Here is a 19,382-nt window from a genome sequence, read left to right on the forward strand (position 1 = left end):
ATACAACGCTGCTTCTCTACTCAGGGCCTTCCCAATGCTCACTTCTACTGAAGTGGTTAAGTCATCTTCTAGCTTCCAATTCCCTTTAATTCTTTCTACTCTTGTCATGTTCTAGCCAAACCCAAACATTTTCTGTGTTTCATAGCCTTTGGGCTTTCCCATCTTCAGGCTTTTGCTTAATCAGTGGCTATTTCCTCTTCCCTATTTCCAAAGAATCACATTTTTCTAGACCTAGCTCCACCTCACTGGAGTCATGAATTCCTTCCAGATTCCCTTCAGGGCAAAGGTCCCCACTCCTCCTTATAGTTCCCTCAGAAATGATGGGTGCCTCACTTACTTGCCAAAGCCTTTCCACCTTATTTCTGTGAATCATGTACACATCTCTCTTCCCTCTATCCACCAGATCAGCCACATCAGAAATTATATGTGATTTTGTTTCGAGGTTTTCAGAGTCTCTCTTTTGTTCCTTGCCTCCAAAACTTGTCAGGTACTTAATTCACAGGCCAATGTCCCTCAGAGCACTAGTAAGGTCAGTATGCAGCCCCATTAATCTACTTTTCAAATGCCATTTGGGTCAAGTCAGGATTTGCTGTCTAAAGGTAAGGGACAGTGTAGAGAGCAGCAAGAGAAAAGTGCAGGAGACAGACTCTGGTTGTAGTTACTGCTGTATCACCTTCTGACAGTGAAGCCATTCGGGCCCATGCCTGTCCTCAGTCCTTCCTACAACTTTCCAAGAGACCAAATGCTTTTATTCAGTTTAGGACTGTCAGAAGACATACTGGTTAGGCTCAAAGAAAGTTTCTGGCATACCCCGACTAGTGGGAAACACTGGTCACATTTCCTTTCACCAGATTTGAGATTGGGCAAAAGGCAGAATCAGTTGTTGGTCTCCCCAAGAGCCACCAGAGGGCACTGGAGTCTCGGTGACAGGAAATTTCAGGGCAGGGATTTTTTTTTTTTTCTTTTGCAGTGCTAGTGGTGGAACCCAGGGCCTTGAGCAACAGGGCAAATGCTCCACCCCTGAGCTACACCCTCAGTCCCAGGGCAGTGATTCTAATCAAGGTCAGAATCACCTGGAAGTCTTCCACCCTAACAGCTAACCTGGGTCGGTGGAATAGGACTCAAGGCCTGCACATTTTGAAAAAGTTCCTCATGTCAAGTCTGTGTGCACACTACTGAGAACCAACGTCCTGAGCTCCTCAGCTTGCTCTTTCTCCAGAAGCAGCACTAGTGGCTTGGTGGTAGAGCGCTTGCCTAGTGGCACTGGGTTTAATTTTCAGCACTGCATATAAATAAATGAATAAAACTGAGGTCCATCAACATCTAAAAATATATATACTAAAAAGAATAGAGGCAAGGAAGAGAGCACAGGGATTAAAGTTCAGAATGGTAAAATCTGGAAACAGGTAACAGGAGGCAGCACTGATATGATGGGAGGCAACCCAAGAAGCTCAAGAGGGGTCTGGCTCAAGTCCTGCCTTGGACATACCCATCAGTTTGACTGGGTCTAGTCATTTATATGTCCCTGGGCCTGAGTTTCCTCATCTGGAAATGAGGTTCATAATACTTCAATTATTCCCTTCCCTCCCTTTGTGCCAGGGATCCAACCCAGGGCCTCATGTATGCCAGACAACCACTTGAATTATACCCCTAGCTCAGTTTTCTTATATTTAAAAAAGGGAAAATGTGAAGTTCTATATGGGATACAAAAATTCCTTTAAATACATGGATTGGGACCTGCTCAAGATGGTGTAGAGCTGTGTAAGAATCACCTGTGGGGCTTTTGCTCATACCAGTGATGCCCCAGAACTATCAAATCAGATTGCCTAAAGATGGGACCCTAGCACCACTGTTTTAAAGCTTTCTGGTTCTTGAAACTACATAAACCCAAACTGGGGAGTCCTTCAGGTTATTTAATACAGCTCAGTGGTTTCCAGAATTACTTGGGAAAAGCTCAGTGTTTTCCAGAATTACTTGGGAAAACACTTTTCATATTGGTGGATGAACATAGGAAGGTAGATTGCCACTAGAGGCATTCAAACACAGATCAAAACATATAATATGAACATATACAGTAGCCTAAAACTCCATGGGTCAAGACTGAGCCCAAATGTCCCTTCTAGCCCATGGATTGTGGGAGGCCAACCTTACGGGTGACTGAGTTACACTCTCCAGCTAGGTGCTGAGGCGCTCAGTCACAGAAATGGGTGTGTCTTGCTACAGCCCCGTGGGTGAAGCTATGCTCACCTGTTCCTTTGTAATATAACCCCTTGCCCTGTTTAGGATAGAATCTTCCATGGAAGTGCCTTGTGTGTGTCCCCTCCTCTTACTGTGCCCTTGGGTGTGGCCTACCAGGTGTCAGTCAACCTTCTGACAGTGGACATCATGAAGATAGACTCAGCCCCTGAAACCTGACCCCTTGCCTCATTTGAATAGCTTCTCCTCAATAAAGGGGGTCAGCGCGTGCTCTCGCTCTCTCTTTCTTTCTGTGGACCCTTAAGGTCAGAGGAGCCGTCACAGCGACCCCAAAGAAAAAGGTATTTGTGTCTCTTGTGTGGTTATTTCGTGCAGCCCAGTTAGCCCAGTTTAACTGGAGTGACCCCTGAGCCTTTTAGTCGTGAGAACAGAAACCCGGCAATGGATATCCCCAGATGTTACTAGTAACAACAAAGCCCAGGATTGGCACAAAGGAGATGGGGCCAGGTGCCTACCTGCCTCTATTCTTCCCATGAAGAGACTGGCACGGTTGCCGTCAGTCTGCAGCTCATCTTCACGTTCCCCCTCCAGGTAAGTTCGCACAGGTAGTTCCTGGCCCAGAGTTCTCAGCTCTTGGTGAAACTTACAGTCAGAGAAGCTTTGGAGGAAGTCAAGCACCAGCAAGTTTGTGATGTACTCATTCCTGAGGTCTGAACCATTGCTGACCTAAGATAAAAGAGGAATTAGGAAGGCTCTTGGGAACCCAGGCCAGGGCCAGAAGCCCTCCCTGTAACTGAGCAGATAGTTCTATGGGGTACAGATGGTCTTGAAAGAACCTTACTGGCCTAAGAGGTGAATCTCATGTAGATTCAAGATCCCTGCAGCAATGCCTCCTGTAGATGCCAAAGAGAGAGCTTCAATTCTACAAGTGATTAATCCACCTTTTGCTTTACCTGAAATCTGTGGCTGGGGTGAGTTTCCTATGCTACAGTCTGATTCAGGGAATTCAGGCAAATATCATTTAGATGCCATCCATGTATTTACATTATTTTTTTTAAAGTACCAGGGATACTCCACCAAATAAAATCCAGCTTTCCTGGCTATTCTTCTAGAAGTTAGCAGCTCTTTCTTTTTCATAATCTCTTTTGTATGCCTAGGATGATACTGGGCCAACAGAAGACTCTCAATACATACTGGGGGTGGTAACCATAGATCAACATTGCCTTTGGCCTAGCTTGGTCTACTTCTAGAGGCTTAATTAATGAAAACCCCACAGAGTGCTCTGACCAGGAGGGGCTGGAGCACACAGTCCCCACTCACTGTCCATCTCTACTGGTAACACTTAAGCCGCATGCAGTTCCTGCAAATGCCTGCACTATGGGAGCCAGGAGGGGCCTTTCTAGCATGCTGACTGCATGTGAGGATGGTTTTTGAAAATAAAGGTATACCTATAGCATCAGTGGCACCATGTGCCCAGAGCAACCATAGCTCTAAAATAAAGAGGGAATAAGTAGTCTGGAAGGCTAGGGATTCCAAGACCTGTCCAGATGTATGCCAAATATTCACAGGGGCTGTAAGAACAAAGGAAGATAAAAGTGCTGGTGAAAAGATATTGTAATCCTCTAAGTCCTTAATAATTTGCATCAGAAAAACAAAACAACTTTTTATTTGTTTATTTATTTATTTATGTGGTGCTGAGGATCGACCCTAGCAACTCGAATGTGCTAGGCGGCCGCTCTACCATTTAGCCACAACCCCAGCCCCACAAAAAAGCATTTATTAGAAAGAAAAAAAAAAAAAAAAAAACCAAAAACAACTCCCAGGACAGCTTTTTTTTTTTTTTTGTGGTACTGGGGATTGAACCCAGGGCCTTGCGCATGAGGTAAGCTCTCTACCAATTAAGCTATATCTCCAGCCCGGAGAAAAGTTTTTTAATAGGACAAAATAAATAAAACTGCTGGTACAGCAAGTACTTAGCATGCATGAGCCCTGGGTTCAATCCTCAACACCACCAAAAAAAAAAAAAAAAAGGTTAAATAAAATATGGTTTTATTTAAAAATTGAGGGGCTAGGGTTGTGGCTCAGTAGCAGAGCACTTTCTTAGCATATGTGAGGCACTGGGTTTGAGCCTCAGCACCATATATAAATAAATCAAAAATAAGGTACATCTTTTAAAAATATGGTACTTGTGTATTATTGCTCTTTGGCTTTTACCTCTTCAGAATTACTTTCAAATAAAAGCAAAACTTTATGTAAAAGTTCTACTGAATCTAATTCTTACAATTCCTGTACTATGAGGCCAAGAGGGGACAAAACAGCTTAGAAACTCAAAAACCATGGCCATTCTGTCACAAGGAGATGTCCTGGTTAGAAGAGAAGAAAGGAACCCCAGGGCAGTATCATGGGTTAAGTGTGTCTCCACTAAAAAAAATGTTCAAGTCCTAACCCCAAGTACCCATAAATAGGATCTTATCTGGACATAATCAAGTTAAGAAACTTCATCAGAGTGAGCCCTAAGTCCAATGACTAGTGTCTTTGTAGGAGTAAAATATATATACTATGACATACAGGGAAATGCCACCTGAAGATAGAGGCCAGAATTGAAGTGATGCATGTCCAAGCTAAGAAACATCAAGGATCACTGGTAATGACAGAATCTCCGTCAGAAAGAGGGAGCAACCGCAATGATGACCTGATTTTAGGTTGCTGGTCACTAGAATTGTGAGGGAATAAACTCCTGGGTTTTTGTGTTTGTTTTTGGTGGTACTGGGGACTGAACTTAGACACTGAGCTACATCTTATCCCTTTTTGTTTTATTATTATTTTTTTGGTACTGGGAATTGAACTCAGGGGCACTCAATCACTGAGCCACATTCCTAGTCCTATTTTGTATTTTATTTAGAGAAAGGGTCTCACTGAGTTGCTTAGGGCCTTGCTAAATTGCTGAGGCTGGCTTTGAACTCGAGATCCTCCTGTCTCAGCCTCCCGAGCCTCTGGGATTATAGGCGTGAGCCACCGCGCCCAGCCCTAGCCCTTTTTATTTTTTGACACAGGGCCTTGCTAAGTGGCAGTAGCTGGCCTGGAACTGATATCCTCTTGCCTCAACTCCGGAGTTACTGGAATTATAGGTGTGTGCCACCACGCCCAGCTTAAACTCTTGTCCTTAAAAGCCACCCAGTTTGTTTCAGCAGCCCAAGGAAATTAATAAAGGTGGTCTTTGCCCAAGGACCACCTTTTGATCCAGACTTGGTAAACAAGAATCTGAAGCCTGAATGTAAGGGCACAGCAGCTGCCAGCCATGCTAGATCAGGTTATCCAATACATTCTATAATCTTTATTACATAAAATGAAGAGAGATGGCTGGCAAAGGAAAGGGAAGTATTTCATGTTAGAGAACGAGGGATCTGGAAATGTTTAGTTGCAGTGAGCTGAAAAGCCAAGAGGACAGGCAAGTGCCATGAAAAAGGCAGTGGTTTGGGAAACAGAATTTATTTCATTCCATGAACAAACAGAGCTTGTGACAAGCCAACTATGGAACTATACCTCTTTTCAATCTTCCAGTAATAAAAGTTGAAGAAGGAATTTAATATTTATCTTTTTAGATCATAGAAAAAAAATATATTGAGAGAAATTAGGAACACTTAGGAAATTCTGCTATATATTTTACATAACTGATGCAAATGAAGTAAAAATAATTCTTATGATATAGAATCAGTTCTGATGCAGAGAAAAAGACGGAAACCTCCAATGCATTTGATAAATTAGAATAAATCTGGTGTTCAAACCTGGCAAAAAGAACACTAAATAAGAGTAACAAAAAGTGAAACCAGTCTCATTTGTTTTTACAAACATATATATCTCAAGCCAGATATGGTGGTGCATGCCTGTAGTCCCAGCTACTCAGAAGCCTGAGGCAGGAAGATCGCCAGCCTCAGCAACATAGACTCTGTCTCAAAATAAAAGATTAAAAGAGAGATACAGCTCAGTGGTAGAATACTTGCCCCAGTAAGGGCCTGAGTTTTATTTCTAGTATTGCAAATAAATTCAAAGAAGAATGCTGAGTGAAATAAGCCAGTCACAAAAAGATAAAAACTGTATGATTTCACTTATATGAGGTCCTTGAAGAGACCTTCACAGAGACAGAAAGTAGAATGGTAGCTATTGGGGGGCTGCTGTCGGGGAGGAGTTAAGTTAGTGTTTGATGGGGACAGTTTCAGTTGAGCGAGATGAAAATGTTCTGGAGCTGGATGGTAGCAATGGTTGTACAACAACAATGCATGTAATAACCCTGAACCACACACTTAAAAATAGTGAAGACAGGCCAGGCATGTTGGCGCACGCCAGTAATCCTTGTGGCTCAGGAGGCTGAAGCAAGGGGATCACAAGTTCAAAGCCAGCCTCAGCAAAAGCTAGGTACTAAGCAATTCAGTGAGACTTGTCTCTTTAAATAAAAATACAAAATAGGGTTGGAGATGTGGCTCAGTGGTCGAGGGCCCTAAGTTCGATCCCCATTGCCAAAAAAAAAAAAAAAAAAAAAAAGTGAAAATGGCTAATTTTGTATTATGGGATCTTACCATAATTTTTAAAATTTTGGAGTGGGGGAAAATATCTGAGAAAGTCAAAGTATCTACAATAGGATGAAAGTTCTGACAGGGACAGAAAGACCAAACCCCAAAATGTAAGAGAAAATTTTTGCTCAGTGGTTCAGTGAGAACCCCAACTCTGTAAAACACTGGGTAACCTTCAGTGTCTCAGCTTTTTCACCCTGAAGGTAAAGAAAAAAACAACAGTAGGAGTAATGACATTCACCCTGGGACCTTATGAGAGGAAAGATCGTCTAGGGTGCTATGCAAGGAGGATGTGGCAGTTGTGTTTTAACCTGAAGACATCTCAAGAATATGGGAGAGAAGGCAACACTTATTGGGGTCCTTTCTTGTCCCTGCCAGAGTTCTGTTTCTATTCTATTTATCCAGATATAATCTGGATAAATTCTTCTCCTTGCACTCTGGGGAAGGAAAAAAAAAAAAAAGAATATAGGAGAGGAAGTAAATGTGGTGGACTGGAAGACACAATGGGCAAGTTCACCCGGCACCAACATAGAATAAACTATCCACACTGATAACTGGTCCTTATGGGGACGAGTGGGAGCTCTGAAATCTCTTCTGTTCATGCAACTGACATCTCTCCAGAGCCCACTAGGTAGTGGGCTCTCCAGTTATCAACCTGAAAAATCCCACAATTCCCATTCTTCTGAAAGGATATTCAACAAGTACATACTGAGACCTGCTATGGTTTTGATTTAGAATGCCCCCCAAAAGTTCTGTGTTGTCCTTGTGTTGAAGGCTTAGTTCCCAATGCAGCAGTATTCAGAGGTGGGGCCTGTGGGAGGTGGTTGGATCATGGTGGCTCTGAGCTCATCAGTGGATTAATCCATTAATGGATTCAAAACTTAATGTGCTTTTTTGAGTGGTAGTAGAAAAACTTTAGGAGATAGGGCCTAGTTTGGGGAAGCAGCCACTAGAAGATTATCTTTGAAGGGTATATCCTGTCCCCTGCTTTACTACGGAATCAAACCATGAGTCAAAATAAATCTTACTTTTAAGTTCAATTTTTCAGATATTTTGTCACAGTGACAGAAAGCCAACTAACACAAGACTTTTCAGGCACCATGGATACTGTCCATAGGCTCAGGGATGTTGAAATGGTAATTCTGTTGTAGATTTGTGGTTCCTCTTTGCAGAGCTGTCAGATGGGAACTGGGGTCAGGCTAGATCAGCACCCATAGGCAAATGCATGAAGAACAAGCCTACACTCAACCCTCTAACATCCCCTTTCCAATAATTCCTCCAAAAGAATTCAGGAGTCTGACCTCAGAGTCCATGGCACAGGCAGCACCTGGTAGCTCCAACTCAGTTTTGGTTCACGGAGGTCCAAGATCACCACCTAGAAAAGGACACACATAGATGGTGGGTGGCTGTATCCTGAAGGGATGCCCCACAGGGGAGAATGGAGAAGACGGGCCTCAGCTCTGGCTCAGGAACTTTGGCCACTGCAACCGAGCAGCTGAGGTCACTGTTGCCAGCAGGTAGTATTCAGTCAGGTTCCTTTCTTTCCCCTTGGCACAGAATTGTGGGCCACAACCTAGTGAGCAAACTGAAGTTTTCCTGGATCTTCCCTGAGACTTGCCAGACCCCTTAGAACTCCCCAGGGCCAGTCCTCCATCCAAGAGTTAACTCTCTTATTCCATTCTCAGGAAGACCTCATGGATCAGACCAATGGGCTGATCTGGCTTACAAACTATTTTAAAGTAAATATTTACATTAGTAAGTTTCCTACAAGAATATACTCAGTAAATAAAGTATATCTGCCGCAGTCTGTCTGGGCACAAATAACCGAGCCGCCACAAAGCCTTGTAGGTTCAAACAGCAACTCTTCATTCCCGAACACACACCGGCACTCTACACACACTTCCCGGGAATACACTCCCTCCCCTCCACCGGGCTGCACGCTCCAGTTCTCCAAGAACCCTGCGAGAACTCCACAGGAACTCCAAAGTAGCAGGCGCCCTATTACTGGTGTAAAGGTCTAATATACAATTGAATCAATCCAGCATCATCTTAATGGCTTGCCTCTCAACCATTACTTCTGGCAAAATGCCAGGGGCCATTCCGACTGGCTGTGGAAATCTATCTCCTCAGGATGACAACTATCACAGCAAATCCTTCCAATAACAACAAAGATACCAACCCATTTCTTTGACAAGTTTTATGATCTTGCATTCCACACAATGTTGCTGTGCATGCAGCATTGATCCTGACTTAAAAGGGAGAAAATATAGTTTTAGGAAGAATTTTCTTGAGGCCACAGAACTAGTAAGTGACAGGAGGGGGCAGATCAGTTCCTTCGATCAGGTCACATGGCTTCAATTGTTCATATTATGAAGAAAAAATTTCCAATAAAAATGATGAAAAAAGAGACTGCATTTGACATACAAAAGATTAAGTCTTACATTGGACACACATGACAAACTAAATGACCCACTACTGACTAGACAAATGCCAACTGGGAACTGAGGTAAAAAAATATGTCCTGGCCAGGCAAGTGGTACATATTTAAAATCTCAGCTATTTGCACAGCTGAGGCAAAAGGATCACAAGTTCAAGGTCAACTCAGGCAACTAAGCAAGACTCTCAAAAGTGAAAAGGTTGGGGACTTCATGCAGTGGTAGAACAACTCCAATACAGGAAAAACAAACAAACAAACAAACATAACTATTATAGACTGTTGGGGATGAACATATACTTTGAAGAACAGTATAAATATTCCTCAAAATAATAAAAATAGAATTACCATATGATCCAGCTATCCACTCCCAGGTATATATCCAGAGGAAATGAAATTGGCACACAAAAGATACATCTAGCTGGGTGTGTTGGCACACATCTGTAATCCTAGCAGCTCTAGAGGCTAAGGCAAGAGGATAGCAAATTCAAAGCTAGCCTTAGCAACTTAGTAAAACCTTGTCTCAAAATAAAAAATAAAGAGAGCTGGGGATATGGCTCAGTGGTTGAGTGCCCCTGAGTTCAATCTCCAGTACCAAAAAAAAAAAAAAAAAAAAAAAAAATCTATCTACCTACCTACATATTTATTGCTATACCATTCACAATAACTACTATATGTAATCAGCCTATGGACTCATTGATGGATCAATGGATAAAGAAAAGTGGTGTGTGTGTGTGTGTATAAATATATATACATACATACACACACACACATATATATCATACATACATATGCGTGCGCGCACACACACATAAATGGAATAATATTCAGCCATAAAAATCAATGATAGCCTATCATTTGCAGCAAAATGGATGGAACTAAAGAACATTATGTTAACTGAAATAATTCAAATGGAGAAAGATGCATGTTGTAGCTCAATGATAGAGCACCTGCCTGGGATGTATGAGGCACTGGGTTCAATCCTCAGCAACACATTTAATTAATTAATTAGTTAGTTAATTAATGGTTTAAAAAATGCCCTATCTTAAAAAAAAAAAAAAAAAAAAAAGAAAAGAGTTGATGCAGGCTAGAAGTGTGGTTCAGTACAAGCACTTTACTAACATGAGCCAGTACAGAGCACTTTACTAACATGAGCCAGTGAGTGAGGCCCTCTGGGTTCAACCTCCAGCACTACAAAAAAAAAAAAAAAAAAAAGCGCAAATGTTGACCTGAATGTAAAACAGTGATTACTAGAGGCTGGAAAGGTGGGAAGGATAGATGGAGATTGGATTAAAAAAAAAAAAACCATAAGAAATAAGTCCCAGTGTTCCATAGATCAGTGGGGAAACTATAATTCATAAGAATCTATTATATATTTTATGAATAACTAGAAGAGAAGAATTCTAAGGCTTCAAACACAAAGCAATAAGATAAAAATCTTAATTACTCTGATTTGATCAGTATACATTGTACACATGTATTAAAATATCACACTGTTCCTCATACTTATATACACTATGTATTAATCAAATAATTTTTAGATGTTTATAAGAAATGTCAATGACCCTGATTTTGTGTGTGTGTGAGGGGGGTACTGGGGATATACACAGGGCCATACACATGCTAGGTAGATGCTCTATCACTGAGCTTTACCTCCTGTCCAACTACCCTGATTAGATCACTACCCACTTTAAATTATCACATTGTACCCCATAAATTTGTACAATTAAAACAAAAATAAAAATATATCCATACAATTGGATACACATAAAATCATTAAACAGAATAAGAGTTTTGTTGTGTATCGGTATTAGATGTCCAAGAGGGCTAGGGATGTGCTCAAGCGGTAACGTGCTCGCCTGGTATGGGCAGGGCACTGGGTTCGATCCTCAGCACCACATAAAAATAAAGATGTTGTGTCCACCAAAAACTAAAAAATAAATATTAAAAAATTCTCTCTGTCTTAGTCTCTCTCTTAAAATAAAAAAAATAAAAAAGATGTCCAAGAGACTAAACAAAAACGTCTGTGGAATAGTTGGAATAGGGTAATTCTATTTAGCAAGTATTTGTATAAGTGAGTTTACACAACATATCAGGTTAAGCCAAATAAAATTTTTATTTTGTAGGGCAAAAACAATACTGGCAATTTCATAGGGTTCCTACATGCATAGGAAATAAAAAATAAACAGGAGAATGAATAATCAACTTGTCCTGCCTGGGGAAGAAAGGAAGAGGCCAGGAAGGAGGCTGACCATAACAGGGATACTCAGCCTTCAAAACCAGGCATGGACCACCCCACTCTCAGCACTTGCATTTCCTGTCTCAGATGCTCACTGGCCTCAGGCACCCTGCACAGCTGGAGGCTACGCTGGCTCTCCCACTGGGATATATTTTTATTTTTGTCTTAATTGTACAAATTTATTGGGTACAGTGTGATTATTTAATACATGTATACAGTGTGTAATGATCAAATCAGGGTGGTTGGACTGGGGGTGTAGTTCAGTGATAGAGCACCTGTCTAGCTCTACCACTGGTTGGTGGGTATGGTACTTGTTTGACAGAAAAAGGTCCAGAAGCAAATGATACAAGTGTGTATGGAGGAATGGAAGGATGGCAGCTCAAGGGCAAGGGGAAAACTCAGAATCATTACCAGCCTCAAGTCAAAGATTAAACAGAACCTACTCCTCATGAAAGAGGCCACAGAGATCAAGCCATTTTCCCAGTCACTGCCCAAGTAGTGGCACAATGGACAATAACCCAGGCCTCTACCTCAAGGTCTGAGCTCTTTGTCTTGTTCTACCACATCTTTTCAGACATTTGTCATGGCAGGGATGTAGTTCAGTGGTACAGAACGTGCCCAGCAAGTGTGAGGACTTGGGTTCTATCTCCAGTGGGGTTCAATCCCGAGCACTAAAAGACAGAAGCCGGGTGGGCAGCAAACATTGATCAACTTCCTTCTAGATTTTAATACTCAAGCTCGTAAATCTACATGGAGACTTTCATATATTGCTACTTTCACTCATTTTGGTCATTTTCTCACTTAAATAGTCTTTTGGGGCTGGGGGTGTAGCTCAGTAGCAGAAAGCATTCACAAAGACCTTGGTTCAATCCCCAGGACCACTAAATAAACAATCTTCAAAAATATTCTAATGCCTACAACTTAATGCACCAGTTCTCAACCAGGGATGATATTGATCTTCAAAAGGCCATCTAGCGGGGCTGGGGCTGTACCTCAGTGGCAGAGTGCTTGCCTAGCGCATGTGAGGCACTGGGTTTGATCCTTAGCACCACATAAAAATAAACAAATAAAGGCATGCTGTCCATTTATAACAACAACAACAAAAGTCATCTAGCAGTGTCTGGAGGTAGTTTTGATTGTCAGAATGGGGAGAAGGGGCTCCTAGCATCTAGTAGGCAGGGGTCAGGGAAGCTGTGGAATATCCTACAGTGGTTATAGCAGCCCTTCACAACTTATCCAGCCCAAAATGTCAACAGTGTCCCAAACTGAAACCCCTATTTGTGTGTGTGTTAGTGTATCACACACAACAAAATATAATACATCTCCATCTCCTGTTATTGGACATTTAAATAATTTGAGTATTTTCACCACTGAAAAATAGAGCTAAGTCAGCTGGGAGCCAGAGCACACTCCTGTGATTCCAAGTACTTGGTGGCTGAGGTAGGAGAACTGCTTGATCCCAGGAGTTCCAGGCCACTCTGGGCAACATAGCAAGACCCCCATCTCAAAAACAAACAAAATAATCATGACAAATACCCTGCTGTGGCATTTTCCTATTAAATCCAGAATCACATGATGCCAGATGTGAAAGTAAAATAGACCTTGTGTACAGGTCTCATGGTAGTCAGGGGACTGTGACTATGGCTCAACTTGGGCTGTGAGGACATAGGCAGGCTCCTCTAGGACAAAACCTAGAAAGAATTGGGGGGTGGGGATGCTGTATTCCCTAAGTCAGGTGGGGCTTTGGAGAATGTGTAAACTTTCTGAGCAGATGCCCTGCATCTGGCTTCATTCATGATTTAGGAAGAAATTCAATGAATCAACTGTCTGCTATGAGTGGGCCCAGGAGGATAGGGACAATGAGGCCCACCAAAAACCAAAGGCTTCTGAGTCAACGTTAATTCTATCTCAACCCCCCAACTCGTGACCTAAGTCACCAGCAAGAAGAAAAGCTCAAGTAGCCACCAGTATATGTCCTCCCTTCTGAGAACCAGTGGGAAACTGGCTAGGTGGGCAGGAAACAGGAAATAGTAACCTGCCAACTTACCTTTGATAATGGATGAAAACATGCTTAGGAACCAGAAAGCCTTATACAAAGTGGCCCCATGCAACATGCAGACTGAGAACTGGGAGGCCTTTTATGCCTTATTTCTGTAGTACCAAGATAGCAAACACAGTCATCCCTCAACATCCTTGGAGATTTGTTCCAGAACCTCCTTATATACCCAAACTCAATGCCATATAAAATGATGTAGTATTTTCATATAACTTAAACACATTCTCTTATATACTTTAAATCTCTAGATTGCTTATATAATATCTAATAATGTAAGTGCTATGTAAATAGTTCTTATACTATTTTATTTAGAATAGACCAAAAATATCTCTATGTGTTAAGTACAGATATGATTTTTTTTTAAAGAGAGAGAGAGAGAATTTTTTAATATTTATTTTTTAGTTCTTGGCAGACACAACATCTTTGTTGGTATGTGGTGCTGAGGATCGAACCCGGGCCGCACACATGCCAGACGAGCGCGCTACCGCTTGAGCCACATCCCCAGCCCAAGTACAGTTATGATTTAAAAAAAATAAAATAAACCCATGCTGAATACACAGATGCATACCTTGCAGATATGGAAGGCCAGCTGTATTATTACTGATAACAAGGAGCCCATGCCCAGGCTAGGCACATTTATAAGGGTCTATAGTCCCAGCTCTCAGGAGGCTGAGGCAGGAGGAACGCCTGAGCCCAGAGGTTTGAGGCCTGGGCAAAACAGCAAGACCTTGTTTCAATCACAAAACAAAACAGGGAAACAGTACCTACCATTTAACAGTGCCTGAATGCAACAGGCCTGGTACCAGGTGGGCCTCTGCCTGTGGGTGCCCAGCAAGGATATTGGACGCCTTGGCAGCTGCAAAGTCACCCAAGCTGGGGGTGTGGGCCACATGAACACTCAGAGCCAGTTTTTTAAGAAAGATAAACAGACAACAGATAGCTCATGTGTCTCTACTTAGGCTCTATAAACCTTTTTCAGAGGCCCCAGGAACCTCACTTATATCTGGAAAGCTAAATATCCCTGAATTCACTGAAACCCCCAAAGTTTACAAAAGGCCATCACACATGGTCAAAGCAAAAGACTGGGTCTTACTGGGGCAGGAGCAAGCACACATAAGGGCCAATGGAAATAAAAAGGTATTTCCTTTTGCCTTTTTGTGATACTGGGAATTGAACCCAGAGGTGCTTTACCATTGTGCTACATCCCCAGCGCCCCCGCCCCACTTTTAAAATTTTTTAAAAATATTTTTTTAGTTGTAGTTGACATAATACCATTTATCTATCTATCTATCTATCTATTTATGATGCTGAGGATAGAATCCAGGGCCTTGCATGTGCTAGGCAAGAGCTCTACTGCTGAGCCACAATCCCAGTGCTCCCAGCCCTTTTTATTTTGAGACACGGTTTTGCTAAATTGCTGAGATTGCTCTCAAACTTGTGATCCTCCTGTCTCAGCCTCCCAAGTAGCTGGGATTACAGGTGTGCACTACTGCGGCTACCCAGTGTCCCAAACCTGGGCAGGGCAGCATCTCCTTGGCTAATATATGGTTACTCTGTCCTCATAGTCCTATTCAAAGATGACAGCTGACTCCCAGAATTTCTTACAGAACAAATGAATATTAACTGTGTGCACCTATCTCTCATATCCCCCCACCACCCACAGACCTTGAGATCACTCAAATATGGCACTGAAAGAACACATGAAACAGAAGCCAGGAGAACCCAATTCTACTTGTCTCCAGGTCCATCACTTAGCTAGCTATGTGTCAATGTGTGCCACATCCACCATTAGCCAGCATGGACACATGTCCGAGGTACAGCACTATGAACAGAAGAGGCACACAAAGGCAAATATGACCCATAAAGGGTTTATGTACAAAATACATAATTATAAAATAAAAACTATGAAAAAAGTGTGTTCTACTTTAAGAATATAGTCATTAATTCATCCATCAACTATCCAAGTGTTCACTATATGCCAGGTGCCAGGAAAAGCTTAAACTGTATGATATAAAATAAGGCATGGAAAAAAAATGAGGCATAAAATTCCACCTACATTCGGAATCTGGAGAGAAAAAGTGCCACCTAGATTTAGGGCTGATAAGTATGAATTAACTAGAAAAAGGAAAAAAAAAAAAAGGCATCACTAACACTTTGCTTTTCTGGCCCTTGTTGCCTTCATCAGAAAAATAATGTTCTAGGTGAAGTGGCACTGCCTATAATTCCAGCTTGGAGGCCAAGGTAGGGGGCTGGAGTTGTAGCTGAAGGTAGAGCACTTGCCTTGTACATGTGCCAAGTCCTGGGTTCAATTTCCTAGTACCACCAAAAAAGGAGAGAGGAAAAGGGGGGACAGGGAGAATGGGCTTGGAGAAGGGAATTCCCCCTGCCCCATCATCTTCAATGAACACCTGTTGAACATTTTATTTAGCTCATTATTTAATGGGGAAAACAATAAAATGTTAAAATTATTCAAAAGAGCCACATGCATAAACAATGGGAGATCAAAAAAAAATTAAATAGAGATGCAAAATTGGCCAATATCCAAAAGGTGATAATCAATTGCATTCAACTGGGCAAAGTTCATTTGCACTTTTTTTTTAAGAGAGAGAGAGAGAGAGAGAGAGACAGATTTTTTAATATTTATTTTTTAGTTTTCAGTGGGCACAACATCTTTATTTTTATGTGGTGTTGGGGATCAAACCCAGCACCCCATGCATGCCAGGCGAGCACGTTACCGCTTGAGCCACATCCCCAGCCCATCATTTGCACTTCTATGAACAAAATCATTAGTCCGATCATTTGTATTGTCAGTTTTCTATAATTTGACAACAATAAAATAGCTCAAAGGCTGTGAAAGTATATGGAAAACACCCAGTTGCAGTGCTAGGGATGTAGTCCAGTGGTGGAGTGGTGCTTAGCATGCTCAAGGCCCTGGGTTTAGTCCCCAACACCAAAAAAATAAATAAATAAATAAAAATTCTAAAAAAGGTCTAGACTTGTTAGATGGACATAATTCTTTCTTTCCTTCTTTCCTTTTTAGTGTGTATGGGGTGCGAAGGCATTCTACCACTAAGCTATATCCCCAGCCCTATTTATATATATATATTTGTTTGTTTGTTTAAAGACAGAGTCTCACTAAGTTGCAGAGGCTGGTATTGAACTTTTGATCCTCTTGCCTCAGAAGTAGTTGGCATTACAGGTTTTGCCACCTGCCCGGCTTACCTGATAATTTCCATAGGTGCAGCAAGAGGGCTAACAAGCTAAACCTCCTTATATTTCTTTTGCAAATATAAAATCATAATACAGTATAGAATAAATGCTAAAGCCACAAAGGCAACTTCTATCTGGAAATTTTCATAATGTATCTCTCAGATTGGACTTTTTGGGGGGGAACTAAACTAGCTACACCCTTATTCCTTTTTATTTTGACACAGGATCTCAGTAAATTGCCCAGGCTGGCCTGGAACTTGTAATCCTCCTACCTCACCCTCTAAACTAGCCAGGATTATAGCACCCAGCACAGACTGGAATTTTAAAAGCTTCTAGTATTTGCTATTCTGAGGGAAGAATACCATATCTAAGAAACTATACCTAGTTTCACCCACAGAATCTGTAAATGTTCTGGAATTCCTGTGTGGGATAAATGAAGGCCAACCAAATGAGAGGTACAAAGGCAATTTATTCAGAGCTTGCTATAGCAGGGAGTCAGTCCCCATCCCAAGAGGTAGAAAAAAGGCAAGGCTTTGATGTGCCTTGGCTAAAGGCTGCTGGCATGGGGAAGCTGGAAGTAGAAGCTGGGCATCCCACTGACTGATTAGGAGGCATGTGTGACTTTCTCTGTTTGGTCCCAAGTTGGAGACAGGAACAAAAATTCGGAAAGCTGTCAGTTCTTTATCAAATCCTGGCCAACTGAGGCTGGCAGAAGTCACTGTTTGGTTTGATGAATTGTTACTAAAGATAGCAATCAGGCGTCCCACAGGTTGCCTTATACATCAGGCTGGCATGAGGGCAGTTTGTAGTAGATAAGGGGCTGTTTTTTCAGGCTGGCTTTTGCAGACTTTATGTCAGAATTCTGTGTGGGTTTTGTTTTGTTTGTGTTTGTTCTTTTGAGGCAGGGTCTTGCTATGTTGACCAGGCTGGTCTTGAACTCTGGAGCTCAAGTGATCCTCCTGCCTCAGCCTCCTGAGTAGTTAGAAATACAGACATGTGGCATGACATCTGACTGCAGCTCTATTTTTATACATGGTCTGGCCCTTGTCTGTATATTCAGCCTTTTATCTTCCTTATTCAAGTCTCCCAAATATCTTAAATTCCTGGGTCTACTAAGAAGTGACCTTCCTTACTTCCCTATAAGCCAGGGACTAGGCCAATTTTCCTGGAAGGGGGGCTTTGTAGGTATTTGTTTACAAAACATCAGTCTCAATTCCTTTAAAAATGGCTTGTCATCGCTGGACATGCCAATAATCCCAGCAACACAGGAGGCTGAACATAGTAAGACCCTGTCTCAAAATAAGAAAAATAAAAAGGGCTAGGAATGTAGCGCAGTGATAAAAACACCCATTACATTTAATCCTCAATACCAAAAAACAAATAAATAAAAATGGCTCATCATTGCTGATTACTTGAGCATCATTAAAAAATATGCTATTCCAAGTAAGGTTCTGTTTACACTATCAATTCGTCCAATTATATCCTAGTTTTTAAAAATATGGGCACAGATGACAGTTCCTTAAGAAAATCAGCCAGGCATGGAAGTGCACACCTGTAATCAGAACAGAAGAATGGAGAGTCAAATTCTGAGAGTATGACCAGTACGTAACTATCATAACAAATTTGATCAATGCTTTCGCTAAGAATAAAAATGTATTATGAGATTGAGGGTGCAGCTTAGTGGTAGATGTTGCCCAGCATGCAAAAGGCACTTGGTTTGATCCCTAGCACTGCAGTAAAAGAAAGAAAAAAAAAGATTAAAAACACACACACACTGGAGCTGGGATTGTGGCTCAGCGGTAGAGTGCTCACCTAGCATGGGTGGGACCCGGGTTTGATCCTCAGCACTACATAAAAATAAAGGCATTGTGTTGTGTCCATCTACACCTAAAAAATAAATATTTAAAACACACATACATACATACATACACACACACACACACACACACAAACACGGAGCTGCACCGCTGGTACAGTTATTTTTCTTTTTTATAATTCAAATGACCAAATATTTGAGATTTTCCAGTGGTGCTAATTTATAGTCTTTTTTTGTTTTTGTTTTTTGATACTGGAAAACCCGGGTGTTTTACCACTGGGCTCCATCCTCAGCTCTTTTTGTTTTTTATCTTGAGACAGGGTTTCACTAAATTGCTTAGGGCCTCAATAAGTTGCTAGGGCTTGTCCTCATCCTCCTGTCTCAGTGTCCCAAGCTATCCTAAAAGGGTTGGGATACAGGTCAGTGGTACAGTGCAAAACAAAACCAAACAAAAATCTCACACACAAAAAAATTTCTTCTAAATTCAGGGTATTATCTTTGGAAAGCAAGGTCAAAGTGTTGCCAGGTGTCTTGATAAAACACTATCAAGAAAGGATCATACATGCCTAAGAGAGGAGACTTGGTTATCCATTAATGAAATTCACAAACCTTGGCTCTTTCATAAGTGATGAACCTTTGTTCTTTGTTTTTCCCCTTTAAAAAAACAAAAACAAATCAAGAACATAACAAAGTCAACATTCGGCCATACAGAGTCTCTGTTATCCCGGTGGATTATGGATAAAGTAAGGAATAATCTTTCATTTTGAAGTGAAGGCATTAATGAGTAAAATAAAAAAGTAAACACCAAAGCAAGCAAGCGATGACGTATTTCATAGCTTCTTTTCAGACTCAAGTGTAATAAA

General features: G+C 41.5%; 1 protein-coding gene across 1 annotated transcript in view; it reads right to left on the reverse strand.

Moving 5' to 3' along the window:
- Bid (BH3 interacting domain death agonist) overlaps positions 1-19,382 on the reverse strand; it is a 41,447-nt gene that overhangs the window by 6,756 nt on the left and 15,309 nt on the right. Inside the window, exons 2-3 of the mRNA XM_005340577.5 lie at positions 8,066-8,139; positions 2,712-2,922 (exon numbers count right to left, since the gene is read on the reverse strand). Of these exons, the coding sequence (XP_005340634.1) occupies positions 2,712-2,922; positions 8,066-8,077 (223 nt within the window). The 5' untranslated portion in view covers positions 8,078-8,139. The remainder of the gene's footprint in view (positions 1-2,711; positions 2,923-8,065; positions 8,140-19,382) is intronic.

The sequence above is a fragment of the Ictidomys tridecemlineatus genome, chromosome 6 (genome assembly GCF_052094955.1).
Source record: "Ictidomys tridecemlineatus isolate mIctTri1 chromosome 6, mIctTri1.hap1, whole genome shotgun sequence".
Taxonomy (NCBI): domain Eukaryota; kingdom Metazoa; phylum Chordata; class Mammalia; order Rodentia; family Sciuridae; genus Ictidomys; species Ictidomys tridecemlineatus.